Consider the following 15,949-nt stretch of genomic DNA (forward strand, 5'->3'; position numbering starts at 1 on the left):
TGCGGTATCGTTTTCGTCATCCTCCCTCAAAAGGCTTACAGCTTAGCAGGAGTTGAATATCGCAAAACATAAAGTAAAGACACAATTTAAAATGAGTGATAGCGAAATAATTTATCCAAGACAAACATATGCAATGCACTGATGATGATTATTAAAACAGATAATGTCTATCATAAGTCAAATGTTTAAACAAACAGGATTGAAATTGCAAATAAAAGCAAAGCTAATGACCCAACAATCCATCCTTCTAGACATTAGTCAGACTTGTCATGATTAGGCACGGGAGCAGTGATCACCATATGCGTCTTAGGAGGGTCCCTCGGAGTAATCAATTCGATCTTCAACAAATGTCGTAATGCTTGATCTAATGACATGTTAATTTTGGTTAATTGACGCTTAGGTGTCTCTGGCTTGCGTTGTTGTTGTGGAACTGATGTAGAGATCAGGACTGCCCCAACAGTTTGGTTGCGTTCATTACGACCCTTCTGATTGTGCACAACATTAGCCATATGAGGTTCCTCATGTGAATTGAAATCTATGATCTTGTCATCGATTAAATCTTGAATCCTATGCTTCAATGGTCCACAATATTCGGTATCATGACCAGGACTATTCAAATGATTAGCACATCTTCCATTATACTTGTGCCCCGGAGCAGGGTTGGCAGGAACTGAGTATGGAGGCAATAGGGTTATCAAGTTCTGATTGAGCACTTGCTGCAGAACTTGGGTCAGCGGCATGTGCAACGGAGTAAATGATCGCTTAGGTTTGGATTTCTGACTACCTTGCTGCCTATGCTGATCCTTCTTCTTCTTGATCAGAAGTGTCTTCAATTCTTCTTGCCCCTTGGACAAGTTAAGGATCATCTCTTGGAAATGGTTGTTCTGAGCCTGAAGATTTCTGACAGATCGCTCGAGATTCATGATGCTGAGATAAACAACGAGAGAAGATGTGAGACCTATTGTAAGCCACCTGTTATGCGATGTCATGAATGCGAATGCAACATTTTCAAGGATCTTTAGGAAATTTAGTTCGCGGCATTTAGAAATTGATCGGTCACAGCTTTGTCTGAAGAACTCGGACTTTCATCTTGGGAAGTCCTTCTTTGGGAATCAAGCTTGCCATATCGAGTGGGTCATCGCCTATGATTCAGGATACCTCTGAATTTGAAAGTATATGGCTAGAGGAAAATAAATCCTCTTTCCCCTTGATAGGTATTGTGTCTTTGAATTGGAAGATGTTAGCCAGAGGAAAATAAATCCTCTTACCCCTTGATAAGGATTCGGTCCTTGATAATGGCACCTAAAATTGTGCGCCCTAAATCCTTAAGATCCTTGAAAGGGTTAGTTAATTATGCTATGTTATGATGTCATGATGTTATGCGAATGCAATGCAATAGGTAAAGAATAAGGTAATAAGGACGAGTGTCCTATAAGCAAATCCAGCAAAGAAATAGAAGGGTTAGTAGCATACAAGCAAGTCACACAAATTTCCTTAGGTTTAAAGGCTTGTGTGAAGTCTGACCGGGTAACTACCCTTCCCCAATAGGTACTTCTAAGGATAAGGATGAAATCAGCAACAGGTTCTACAAAGTTACCCAGAATTATCAGTCCTTCTAAAGCACCCTCGAACATGATGCATTCGCATCATGCAATGATACTTTAAGAAAGAACCTACCTGAGTTGTAGTATCGGGTAGCGACTATGCCCTCAACATACATCCAGAGTAGTCCCCCCACTATGTTCCTAAAGGCCAAGATGGGTTAAAGGTAACTAAAGGTCCTTAAGCTCTGACTCACCCACAAATATCCACACAAACCTCCCTCATACAAGAGAAGCATGCAAACACCCATAGAGGCCTAACTTAAGCGTGAACTCTCATATTAACCAATCCTCCACATACATGAAGGAGGTCTCCATGACTATGCCACTTCCTATCTCAAGGTGCACTCGAATCCGGGTATAGGATTCATCTTCCATTCAATTCCCAAAACAACCCTAAAAAAATAAAGCAAGCAAAACAAACATTAAGTGATCCTAAACTTTAAGGTAACCCCTCTTTTTATTCGAAGATCCCCAGCAGAGTCGCCAGTTCTGTAATACGGTGGGAGAACTGACCTTTTGAAATGTTGCAGATAGCAAGAGTCTCCACTGACTTTTATTTTATCCAATATATGGAAAGGCTAAAAGAACAGGAAAAGACCTTTTAAAAAGATTTTGAGTTCGGGGGGTAAGTTATAAAAAGGGAAGGTGTAAGCACCCTTTGTATCCATGGTTATCCATGGGCTCTTAATTGCTTAGCTCACTTATTTGTTTGAAATGTATTGTGTGAATAGGAAAAACTTTGTTTAAGGACTTTAGCTTGTAAATAAGTGTAGCCTTGTTTTGAAAGTATTTTGTAAAAGAGAGTGTGAAAAACATTTTGAATTTAAAAAGAGTAAGCAATCAGGAGCACTTACCCTAAGTTAGAAAAATTGTTCTTTTAGCTTTTCAGTTTGAAAAGGCTATCCATACCATAAGAGGGTAGGAAGTCCTTTCATTGGATGTTCGGGTCATCGAAGATTATCGTTCGCCATAAGACTGTCCCTACCATAAAGAGGGCAGGTAGTCTCAGGGAAGGATATAATAGTCATTTTAGGCAACATGCGAGGATACCTTAGCAATAGGGGCAATCATCATTTACAGAGGCAACTTCGAGGGACAAGATCATTTACTGTTAAGGCAACTTCGAAGGGACTATAATCTTATGATGATGAACTAAGAGTAACATTTGTTTTGCTTAGGTATCCTCGGAATCGAGGGACTTGACTATTTCAGAATCGTAATTAAAAGGCAACATGCAGCATAAGAAGGGTTACCCTAAAGGTGTGTGTGTGGCACAATCATGTGGTTCAATTCGAATATTTATTTTATAATTAGTGATTCTATTTTCAGTTCATGGTTTATCACTCTCTAGGGTTACTAACCACGCAGTCAAATAATAGTTATATTGTACGAAAATTTAAAGGCAGAAAATAAACCTACAACTATTACAAGGCTTTGGGGCAGTTACATAATAGAGGAAGAATGGAGCGCGAAAATAAAAACCTAACTATTACAAAAAAAAACCTTTTACAAACCTATACACATTTTCTAGAATTTAAATGGCAGAATTTAAATAAATTAAAATAAAGGAAAATAATTTAAATAAATAAATAATAAAAAGCGAAATTTAAGTAAAATAAACAATTGAAATTAAAGGTACGCGACATACACTGGAGTTCAGGATGAGAAGAGAAATCGCGAAAGAGAAGTTTATGGTTTGAAAATATAATGATAAACCTAATAACTAGAAAACCTAAGGGTGAAATAAACCTACAGGGTTGAAATACCCAAACTAATTACTGAGCCTAACTGCACTAAGCAAAAGTTACAAGGAAAAGTTAATTGATTAAATAAACCTAAATCTAATTAAATCAACCTAATTATTATAATTTTAATCCTAATCATTAAAATTAACTAATTAAAATTAACTAATTCTAATCATTAAAATTAACGAATTCTAATTATTAAAATTAACTAATTAAAAATTAAAATTAAAACTAAATCTAAATTTTTACCCTAAACTAATTAGTTGAATTCTATGACTAAATTAAATCAAAGGGGCAAAACTAGTTCTAATTAATAGGGTTAAAATTTTTTGGTTTATGGTTAAGAATAGGGTTTATAGCTTAATAACAAAAATAAAAAAACAAACAAACTAGAACTACAAACAGCAAAAGAAAAAAACAAAACCTGGCGCTGGAATCTGGTGTTGTTGGATCTTGAAGGTTCACTGTGGGCGTGCACTTCCTGGCCGTCAGATCTAGCGCTTGGAACAATCTGATGGTGGAGATGTGAGGGAACACCATGGTCAGGCGTGGGCGTCTGTACTGGATTCGCAAAGTTTATAAATGGTAAAAAAACATTTGTCTTTGGCCAGATTCGAACCTGGGTCTTGTGGTATAAAAACATGAGGCCCTGCCAATTGTGCTGCATTCGATTTATAGTCAAATAAATCACTTCATAAAAATAAATATAAAAATAAGTGTAAAAGGAAAAAGTCAAAGAATCAATCCCTGGGCCCACAGAGCTGCACGCGTGCCAATGATGAGTGGAGAGAGGAATTCTGAATATGTTGACCAGCCAATGTGGGAGAGAGAGAAAACATGGAACATTTGACCAACGAATCAAAACAAGCCACGCACAGTCGTCCTTCTCAATCCACTATTCATCATCATCTCCAAAGTTACCTGCGGATTTTCCTAGGGCCTTAGCTGCGGAATTGCCTGCGGATTTTCCGTAGGTTCTTCATATTCAATTTCGTGGTTCTCAAACAGCCATGAACGATCTCACACGACTCCAAATCTCGCCCAGATCCCCTAAAACAAACCTTGCGCATCCAATAGTGATCTTTGTTTGGCTTGAAAATACCTGAAGACATGAAAACGAGTGCATGGTCCAATTATGCCCTAACCATGGCGTGGCTTTATTCCTGCGTGCAAGCTTCGAGATGATGGGTTTAATCTTTTCCAAAACATTCCAGAAACTCAATTGTGCGGTTAGTATGAATTACAACACGTTAAAAACACGAAGTACAAGATTCAAGAATGTAAACGAATAAGATGGACCTGATATATATATTCACGCGTTATGAGAGCCTTGTAGCCATGGAGTATTTCTCTATATCACCTTAGGAAGGGAACGAGAAGGTTGTTTGGATTAGAAAATCGCTTGAGCTTTGTCCATGATTTTTCTCTCTTCTTAAATATTTTGGCTCTTTAGAAAACCTAATGTTCTTGCCTATTTTTCCGTCCCCTCATGTTTGGAATATGCCATGTATTTATAGAGGTGCAAATTAGGGTAATTGGTGGGCTTGGATATCATGAAACTTTGGAGAAAGAAATTTTAATAAAAATTATGTAATTCCTTTCTATTTTTGCATAAAATCTTGATTTAATCCTTCCAATCCTATTTACCACGAATTTGCACTAAAATGAGGAATATTTTGATGATTGGATTTGATTATAAAATCAATTCTTTGATTTAACCTTAATTATTTCATATTTATGTGATTTACTAATATTTAAATGAATTAAAATTCAAATAAATAAAATAAATACTATAAAAATAAAACAATTAGTTTAGGAATACTCAATAGGTCCATGGACACGTTTGGAATGCATATTTTAGGCCCATTAGTCCAAAAACACCAAATTGTGCAATTAGGTTTTTGTGTTTTTCTTGAAAATCGACCAACTTCTGAGCCTCATATCTCCTTCAATTTTTATCATATGACCATGTTCTAGGACTTTTTGGAAAGCCCAAGATGTCCTCTACAAACCCACATTGGAACATATTTTTCATTTGAGAATTCTATCTTGAAGATATGGCTCTTGACAAAAAACAGCTTTTGCGAGCTTCTAGAAGGACATGTAATGTTTTGGCTCATATCTCTTATGCGGAAGCATTTCTTGACCTTGGGCCCAACATCAAAGTTGTAGAGAATCAAATTTCCTTGAGAATGAGATTTGGTTGAGGAATTTCTGAGAAATTATGAGAGAGATATGGCTGGTCAAAGTTCAGTTGACTTTTACCTAGAAACCCCAATTTAGCAACTTTGTACTTTTGTGGATTTTTTATCTTCCCTTGATGAATCATGATCAACCCTTGATCAAATTATGAATGATACTTCTAAATGAGGATGTTGACAAAAATCAGGAATTTTGACTGTACTTTGACCACAGTTGACTTTTAGGTCAAACTAGTCAACTATTGACCATTTGAGCTGTTGACTGAGCAATCTTATGAATCAGAACTTGAAACTTGGCACGAGGATCCTTTGAGGCATATGAGAATCCATGAGGTTCATTTGAGGCCTCAGAAACTGATTCCACCTTAAGAGAAGGGAAACCCTAGATGTGGGTTAATTACTTAGGAGCCAAGTATGTGTGCCCAATTGAGGATCATATGAGTCAAAATATTTTAAAATATGATGGGCAAATTTTGGGGTATGACAGCTGCCCCTATTCAATCTTCTTACACTTTAGGATGTAGATTGGCTTGTGTGCCTGTCGGAATCTGAAGGTGGAAGAGGATTGAACACTAGAATACCAAGAAATTTGCCCTTGATGATGCAGTGACTTTTTCAGAGATGGGCTTAGAGATGCCATCCAGGCGGAGTATTGTCGGAGATGGGCTTAAAGATTCCATCCAGCTTGATAGACTTGAGAGTCAGAATACGTCGTATGTTAGACCTTATCTGAAGGATATACTTAGGATATACTTAGGATGAGTCTTACGTTAGACTGAATCCACTGTATTGATAAGTGTCAAAGTAAGCCGTGCGTCAGGCTATACTTATAGGACGAGTCATACGCTAGACTAGGTCTAGTTTGCATTGTTAAATGTCCGGAAAAACCGTACGTTAGGCTGAAGGATGGGTCGTACGTTAGGCTGTAAGATTGGTCGTACGTTAGACCAGGTCCCCTGTGTTGATAGTTGTCTGAATACACCATACGTCAGGTTGTATCCTAGGATGAGTCGTACGTTAGACTGGATTATTTGTATTGAGAAGTACCAGAATGAGCCATACGCTAGGCTATATTTGAGCTCAGTGTGTTAAGAAGTGTCTGTTAGAGGTTGATCGTGTCAGCACCGTTCGTAGTAACTGAATTAGATCTTGGAAAGATGATCGTGTCTATACCGTTCGTGGTGATAGAATTAGATCTTTGAATGTTGATCGTGTCAGCACCGTTCGTAGTAACTGAATTAGATCTTGAAAAGATGATTATCTCTAAACTATCTCTGGAGAATATCCGGAACTAAGTATCAGAATTAAATCTTGGTATTGATTATCTCTAAACTATCTCTGGAGAATACCCGGAACTAAGTATCAGAATTAAATCTTTGTCTTGACTATCTCTGAACTATCTCTGGAGAATACCCGGAACTAAGTATCAGAATTAAATCTTTGTCTTAATTATCTCTAAACTATCTCTGGAGAATACCCGGAACTAAGTATCAGAACTAAATCTTTGTCTTGATTATCTCTGAACCATCTCTGGAGAATATCCAAAATTAAGTCTCAGAACTAAATCTCTGTCTTGATTATTTCTGAACTATCTCTGGAAGATATCCAAAATTAAGTATCAGAACTAAATCTCTGTCTTGATTATCTCTGAACTATCTCTGAAAGATATCCAAAACTAAGTATCAGAACTAAATCATGGTCTTAATTATCTCTGAACTATCTTTGTAAGATATCCAAAATTAAGTGTCAGAACTAAATCTCTGTCTTGAATGAGTGTCAGAATTAAATCGTTGACTTTAATATCTCTGCCCTATATCTAGCAGATAATATTCATTTGATTTGTAGGAATAGACTGAAAAAGCAACATTAGTTTTATGCAATGTCGTGATGCATGTATTGTAATGTTTATTTTTTGAAATGGATGAGAGTGTTATGCATATGTCATGAGGCGTATGTATGTTATGAATGTGCCATGAGGCGTATGATGTATGAATGCAAAATGTTGTTTAATGATGATAGTAGATTGTAGTAGCGTCTGGCGGGGAAAATAAATCCCTGTCTGTTGTTGAGAATACAGAGTACAGGTCTTCCTTTTTAGTAGGAACTCCCGCTCCATGCTCGAGGATGCTCAGCTGGGGATTTTTGACTTCTGCTTGGGGATGAGAGCCATTTTAATGATTGACCTTGATTAGGGGTGGCAAAACGGGCCGGGGCCCGCCGGGCCGCTCGCGCACCCGCCAAAAAATGGCGGGTTGGGTTGGGATTTTAGGCTCATTAGTTGTACCCTGTGCAAATTCTTCCTGATGCTAATATTGGAAATTATGTAGCAGAATATGTTTAATAATGAATTCATGAGATGCAGTGCATATGTCTGTCTTGATTTTTTTGAAAGCATTAAAACAGAAGATGTAAAACCGTGATGTTTATAAAAATGTGATGTTTGTAAAAACGAAATATCAACTCAGCATTTGTGGTAAACCTTAAGGAATTAGGATACCTTTTTGATGACAGTATGCTTTTGAACTAACCATGCTTCAGTTAGGACTTTCAAGGGTTGTAACATGGCTTGGTTCACGGTTTAAGAAACAAAGGATAATGGCTCAAAGTTTATTTGTATCCATCCCAATCTTCGTGATGTTCTTCGATCCTATGCTCAGTTAACTTTGCGTTTAAGTCCTAACAGAGCTTGAAGTTGTTATACTGACATTTGATTGATGGTTGAAGCACTGGCAATTTATTTGGACAGGCGGTCATCCCTTTTTGTAATATTTTCTTTTTGTAATATCTTCTTTGTTCGAGGATTTTTAGCAACCTCTTTTTGACCTTGATTTCGTTATCCCTAACTTTTGCCTGAACTGTTTATTTTGAGATTACAGTCAGCGGGATGTTTTGATTTTTGATAAGTCTCCTTCATAGGTTTTGACTTAACAGCTTTTTTCTTTTTGGTGGATATTGACTGCCTGACTTAATGGTTGCGGGAACCCATCATTATTTATGTAAACAACAGCTAGTATAATTGAGTTAACTGAGTAACTACCCTGCCCCAGGTTATGATTAAGGGTTTTAATATGTATGAGAAAGAAAACTTCTACTTCTTAGGCTCAAAGGGGGTTGACGAGGGATTAACATCCTTATATCTCCACTATTTAGGAATTGAAACAATGCCTGTACATCGTTAACATAGTCCGTTCAAAAGCATACTGTATGAGGTTGCGGTATCGTTTTCGTCATCCTCCCTCAAAAGGCTTACAGGTTAGCAGGAGTTGAATATCGCAAAACATAAAGTAAAGACACAATTTAAAATGAGTGATAGCGAAATAATTTATCCAAGACAAACATATGCAATGCACTGATGATGATTATTAAAACAGATAATGTCTATCATAAGTCAAATGTTTAAACAAACAGGATTGAAATTGCAAATGAAATCAAAGCTAATGACCCAACAATCCATCCTTCTAGACATTAGTCAGACTTGTCATGATTAGGCACGGGAGCAGTGATCACCATATGCGTCTTAGGAGGGTCCCTCAGAGTAATCAATTCGATCTTCAACAAATGTCGTAATGCTTGATCTAATGACATGTTAATTTTGGTTAATTGACGCTTAGGTGTCTAGTTTGCATTGTTAAATGTCCGTAAAAACCGTACGTTAGGCTGAAGGATGAGTCGTACGTTAGGCTGTAAGATTGGTCGTACGTTAGACCAGGTCCCCTGTGTTGATAGTTGTCAGAATACACCATATGTCAGGTTGTATCCTAGGATGAGTCGTACGTTAGACTGGATTATTTGTATTGAGAAGTACCAGAATGAGCCATACGCTAGGCTGTATTTGAGCTCAGTGTGTTGAGAAGTGTCTGTTAGAGGTTGATCGTGTCAGCACCGTTCGTAGTAATTGAATTAGATCTTGGAAAGATGATCGTGTCTATACCGTTCGTGGTGATAGAATTAGATCTTTGAATGTTGATCGTGTCAGCACCGTTCGTAGTAACTGAATTAGATCTTGGAAAGATGATTATATCTAAACTATCTCTGGAGAATATCCGGAACTAAGTATCATAATCAAATCTTGGTCTTGATTATCTCTAAACTATCTCTGGAGAATACCCGGAACTAAGTATCAGAATTAAATCTTTGTCTTGACTATCTCTGAACTATCTCTGGAGAATACCCGGAACTAAGTATCAGAATTAAATCTTTGTCCTAATTATCTCTGAACTATCTCTGGAGAATACCCGGAACTAAGTATCAGAACTATGTAAACTCCATTGGGGGACTAAGTCTCTATCGGGAAGAGAACATTTGAAGATATCTTCTCGAGGGTTACTCTGTGGGATATGATCTTGTGAAGTCGACTCTGTGGGAAGGCATTGTCATGATTAGGCATGGGAGCAGTGATCACGATAGGGGTCTTAGGAGGATTGAACTCAATTTCACCAACATCGATCATGTCTTGGATCTTGATCTTTAATACCCAAAAGCTATTGGTATCGTGCCCGGGACTATTGGAATGGTAGGCACATCGCAGTTTGGATTTTGTTTAGCAGAGGAAGTGTTTATGTGTTGAGGAGGATCCCTCACAGTAATCATTCCTGCCTTTAACAGATATTGCAACGCCTGATCTAATGACATGTTAATTTTGGTGAATTGACGCTTAGGTGCATATGGCTTGCGTCGTTGTTGTGGAACTGGTGTAGAGATCAGAACTGCCCCAACAGATTGGTTGCGTTTATTACGACCTTTCTGGTTGTGCACAACATCAGCTATATGAGGTTCCTCAGGTGAATTGAAATCAATGATCTTGTCATAGATTAATTTTTGAATTATATGCTTACAATCCTTTGTATCATGATCAGGACTATTCGAATGATAAGCTCATCTTGCATTATGATTGTATCCGGGAGCTGGATTTGCTGGAGTAGAGTATGAAGGCAATAGAGTTATCAGACTCCGATTGAGCAGGTGTTGCAAAGCTTGAGACAATGGTATGTGCCGTGGAGCCATTGACCTTTTGGGTTTGGACTTCCAAGTACGTTGGCCACCCTGTTTCCTACGCTGATCTTTCTGCTTCTTGGTTAACAAGGTTCTTAGCTCGTCTTTCTCCTTGGACAAATTCAGAATCAAGTTTTAGAACTGGGCATTCTGAGCCTGGAAATTTCTGACTGATTGCTCGAGATTCATTTGTGCTGAAATAAACAGCGAGAGAAGATGAGAGACATGTTATGGAAACATGTTATGAATGCAAATGCAATGTTTTCAATGATCTTTAGGAAATTTAGTTTGCTACATTTAGACATTGAATCAGTCACTGCTTCGTCTGGAGAATCTTGGCTTTCGTCCTTGAACGTCTTTCTTTGAGAATCAAGCTCACTATATCGAGTGGGTCATCGCCTCTGATTCGGGATACCTCTGACTTTGAAGGTATATGGATAGAGGAAAATAAATCCTCTTGCCCCTTGATAGGGATTCAGTCCTTGATAATAGCACCTGAAATTGTGCTCCCTAAATTCCTAAGATCCTTGAAAGGGTTAGTTAACATACTATGTTATAATGTCATGATGTCATGATGTCATGCAGATGTAATGTAGTAAGCAAAGCATAAGGTAATAAGGACGAGTGAGTCCCACAAGAAAGCCTGCAAGGAAATCAAAGGGTTAGCAGCACACACAAGCAAGTCACACAAGTGTCCTTAGGTTTAAAGGTTTGCATGGGGTCTGACCAGGTAAACTACCCTTCCCCGATAGGTAATTCTATGGATAAGGATGAAATCAACAACATGTTCTACAAAGTTACCCAGAATTGCCAGTCCTTCTAAAGCACCCTCGAACATGATGCGTACATACCATGCAATGATACTTTGAGAAAGAACCTATCTGAGCTGTAGTATCGGGTATCGACTATTCCCTCAACATACATCAAGAGTAGTCCCCCCACTACGTTCCTAAAGGCCAAGATGGGTTAAAGGTAACTAAAGGTCCTTAAGCTCCGACTCACCCACAGATATCCACACGAACCTCCCTCATACAAGAGAAGCATGCAAACACCCATAGAGGCCTAACTTAAGCGTGAACTCTCATATTGACCAATCCTTCACATACATGAAGGAGGTCGCCATGACTATGCCACTTCCTATCTCAGGGTGCACTCGAATCCGGGTATAGGATTCATGTTCCATTCAATTCCCAAAACAACCCTGAAAAATAAAGCAAGCAAAACAAACATCAAGTGATCCTAAACTTTAAGGTAACCCCTCTTTTTATAAGTATCCCCAGCAGAGTCGCCAGTTCTGTAATACGGTGGGAGAACTGACTTTTAAAATGTTGCGGATAGCAAGAGTCGCCACCGACTTTTATTTTATCCAATATATAGAAAGGCTAAAAGAACAGGAAAAAACCTTTTTGAAAGAGATTGAGTTCGGGGGGTAAGTTATACAAAGGGAAGGTGTAAGCACCCTTTGTATCCATGGTTATCCATGGGCTCTTAATTGCTTAGCTCACTTTGTTTGTTTGAAATGTTTGAAAAGTGTCGTGTGTGAATAATAAAACTTATGTTAAGGACTTTAGCTTGTAAAATAAGCGTAGCCTTTTTGAAAGTAATTTGAAAAGGAGTGGGAAAAGATTTTGAAATTGAAAAGAGTAAGCAATCAGGAGCACCTACCCTAAGTTAGAAAAATTGTTCTTTTAGCTTTTTGGTTTGAAAAGGCTATCCATACCATAAGAGGGTAGGAAGTCCTTTCATTGGATGTAAAGGGTCATCGAGAAAAGTATCGTTCGCCATAAAACTGTCCCTACCATATAGGGGGTAGGTAGTCTTTAGGGAAGGATATAATAGTCATTTTAAGGCAACAGGCGAGGATACCTTAGCAATGGGACAATCATCTTATTTCCGAGGCAACATCGAGGGACAAGATCATTTGATGATGAACTGAGAGTAACATTTGTTTTGCTTAGGTATCATCGGAATCGAGGGACTTGACTATTTCAAAATCGTAATTAAAAGGCAACAGGCAACAAGGCAACAAGAGAGGTTACCCCAAAGGTGTGTGTGTGGCACAATCAAGTGATTCCGTTCGGATATTTTATCTTGTAATTAGTGAGCTAATTCATTTTAAACAGGCTTGCACTCCCTAGGATTACTAACCACAACAGTTAATAGAGCAGTTTAATGGTTCTACGCTATTACAATAAACAACTGTAGGGCAGAAAAATAAAGGCAAGAAAATAAAATCCTAAATCTATTACAATAAACACCTGCAGAGGAATAGAGGCAAAATAATAGCAAGCAATAGTAATGCGAATAATAGAATAAAACCCAAAATAATAAATAACGAGACAGAATTAAAATAAAGGCACATGCGACAATCACACAGTATGGGGTGAGAAGAGAATTCGCGCATAACAAATCAAAAATTAAAAGGGTTAGGGAAAACAGTGGTTAGTAGTCATGATGAAAAATATATAGCCAAAAAATAAAATCAGGGTTAGAAAACCTAAAAATAAATTAGCCTAAAAATCCTAATTTGATTAAATTAACCTAAGTCTAAAAATATTATTGTTGAATTAACCTAAATTTAAAAAACTTAATTATTTAAACCTAAAAATAAATATTACTCTAAATTATTAATTTAAATTTAAAAAAACAAATTAATTTTATAAAAAAAGATTTTAGAGTGATTTATGAAAATAACATGAATTTTATGGTTTGAGAAAAAAAATTAAGGTTTTAGTGAAAATTTAAATAATAAAACAATAAACCAATAATTAAAAAAAACGAATTAAAGAAAAACCAGGATTTGATCTGATATGGTGTGGCTGGATTCTATGCGGCTAGGCCTTGAGGGTGCATGATGAGAAAGTGGCCAACAAAGTTGTTTGGCCAAAACAAGGTTAATGGCCAAAGGAAGTACCTGCAAAAAAGGATAGTAATAATGTTAATAATAAAGATAATAATAATAATATTAACACAAGAAAAGAATTGGGGTTTAGAAAATTAAATTATGGACAAAATTACAAATAATCTGATTTGGCCAAATACCAAAAGGTTTTTGGCCAAATACAAATAACCTTGATTTGGCCAAAAGTCAAAAGGCTTTTGGCCAAATACAAATAACCTCCTTGAGGTCAAGGGATAAAGCTTCTTCCAGTTGGCCAATTCAAATCCATAGGAAACCTGTTCATAAACCATGCAATGTTACGGTTAAGAAAACAAATGAAAAAAATAGAAAAGTGATCAAAATAAAATCAAAAAAATATAAAAACCTGATCATAAATAAAATAAAATAAGATAACGGTGCTACAAAATTTTTGAGCGTCAAAATCATTTAGAATTTTATTCTAAAGGTGTATTGTTCCTCGATTTTTTTCTGAACTTCTAAAAAAAATTCGGAGCAAATCAAAACAGTAGTTTCAGAATTCAGCTGATAGGCTGGAAAATTTATCACTCTACTGCAACCGAATTTGAGTGGTGGAAGATTATTCGTAACAGTCAGAAACAATGGTAAAGGTTTTTTTGTGGATGGGTGTAAAATTATGAGAGTTGTTGATTGTTAGTGTATGAGAATGGAGAATTTGGTAGAGGTGAATGGTTAAAAATAAGGGTTGTTAGTTATTTATAAGAAAACATTAGGTTAAAAGGAAGATGGGCTTAGACCTCACTAAGAGCTTAATTTATTTTATTTTCTTTATTTTGAATTATTTAAATGAATAAATCAAAACAACTAAAATAAAACAATTTAAGGGATGATTGGATTAAAACTATGACCCAATAATGAATTTGCTCAATTTGGATTTTATGCATTGACTCAAAATTTCCCAACTTTCACCCGCCATAATTTTCTCAGTTCTCATTATTTGGGAATAATTTTGAATTTGTTGGAAAGCTTAGGGTGTCCTCTTCAATTATTTTCGCATTTGAAGATTTTTGTCTTTAAAAATGAGGGGGCAAATTTTGGGGTATGACAACTGCCCCTGTTCAATCTTCTTAAACCTGAGGATGTAGAATGGTTTGTGTGTCTGTCGGAATCTGAAGGTGGAAGAGGATTGAACACTAGAATACCCTGAAATTTGCAGTATCAGGGATGGGCTTAGAGATACCACCCAGTTATTGAGAGAATTGATTGAGATGGGCTTAACAAGATGTCATCTGGATGTTGGGAGTATGAAGTGGGCTTAAAGATGCCACCTAGCCCGTGGGCCTCCAATGGATTTGACCCAATTAGGAAATCTAGGCCCAGCGTCGGAGGCTATAAATACCTTTTTTTACTATAAGGTCAGATAATCATTATTCACTCTAACATATCTCTTCTGTACTTGCTCTCCTTGTTCTAAAACTTACTTTGGCAATAGCATCGAAGTACCTTGCAGGTACACCTCCCAGTCTACAGAAGTCTATCACGTTGCCGACCTTGACGATTCTTCTGATCAGGTAAGATCACTAACCCATTTACTTCCTCAAAACATCTTCGATCCAACATTCTCAATCTCAATAATTATCCAATAATTCAAAAAGTATTAATCTCTTTAACAAAACCTCACTCATTCACTCTGCCATTAACCTCATTTTTATCATTACTAACATTCATCATCACTCATAAAACTAAAACTCCATCTTCTCCACTCTAAAAACCCAAAACTTCAACTCCTTAATTTTAAATACTCTGTAAAAAGAAAATTGTTCATAATCAGTATGTTGAAAAACACTTTAATAAGAATTGATGATGTCAAAAATGTTTAATCAAATAAAATTAAATCATTTTATATCTTTAATCCGTAATACTTTTGTAAAAACCACATTAAGACTCTGTTTGGTAAAACATGTTTTCGAGCTTATAGCTTATGTCTTATGTCTTATAAGCTCATATGATATGATAATTTAGACCTGTTTGGTAACGGTCTTTTCATCACGAGCTTATAGTTTATTTTACTAGCTTATAGCTTATTTTACTATCTTATAGCTTATTTTTTAGACGCTATTTCAAATAGCGTTTTAGCTTATTTCATATAGTTTATTACTTTTTCTTCCTTTTTTATCCTTATTATTTCAAATAAAACATTTTTAACTTTTATAATTTATTTTAATTTAAAATAAAATAATTACATATTAAATATCTTTTATGTCATTTTACAATTATAGGTTAATTGAACCGCTAATTTTACCAAACACTTCAATGAGCTTATAAACTATCAATCTCAACCATCCGCTATAAGCTATAAGTCATCAGTCATCAGTCATTAGTCATAAGCTATAAGCTATCTGTCATTAGTCGTAAGCTATAAGCTATCAGTTAGCTTATCAGTCAACCGCTATTTTTACCAAACAGACCCTAAATTTTTATAGTAGAATTCTGAATAATATTTTTATTTTTATTTTAAATATCATGGAAATGGTAGTTGGAAACGGT

At 36.4% G+C, this 15,949-nt stretch overlaps 1 protein-coding gene across 1 annotated transcript; it reads right to left on the reverse strand.

Annotated features, from left to right (window-relative positions):
• Positions 1-142: 142 nt before the first annotated feature.
• Positions 143-4,811, reverse strand: LOC131606841 (uncharacterized). Its single transcript, XM_058878949.1, has 2 exons — positions 3,774-4,811; positions 143-927 (listed from the first exon to the last, which is right to left on the reverse strand). Exons 1-2 carry the CDS (start codon positions 3,887-3,889, stop codon positions 255-257), a joined length of 789 nt encoding a protein of 262 aa, XP_058734932.1. The 5' UTR covers positions 3,890-4,811; the 3' UTR covers positions 143-254.
• Between the last annotated feature and the right edge of the window lie 11,138 nt (positions 4,812-15,949).

The sequence above is a fragment of the Vicia villosa genome, linkage group LG5 (assembly GCF_029867415.1).
Source record: "Vicia villosa cultivar HV-30 ecotype Madison, WI linkage group LG5, Vvil1.0, whole genome shotgun sequence".
NCBI classification, from domain to species: Eukaryota; Viridiplantae; Streptophyta; class Magnoliopsida; order Fabales; family Fabaceae; genus Vicia; species Vicia villosa.

Bases quoted from the DNA above. Each gene is read 5' to 3' on its own strand.
- LOC131606841 (XM_058878949.1), bottom strand. From the start codon at position 3,889: ATGGTGTTCCCTCACATCTCCACCATCAGATTGTTCCAAGCGCTAGAT. The intron at 928-3,773 runs GTTTTGTTTTTT...TGTTTATCTCAG, and splicing joins ACACCAGATTCCAGCGCCAG to CATCATGAATCTCGAGCGAT.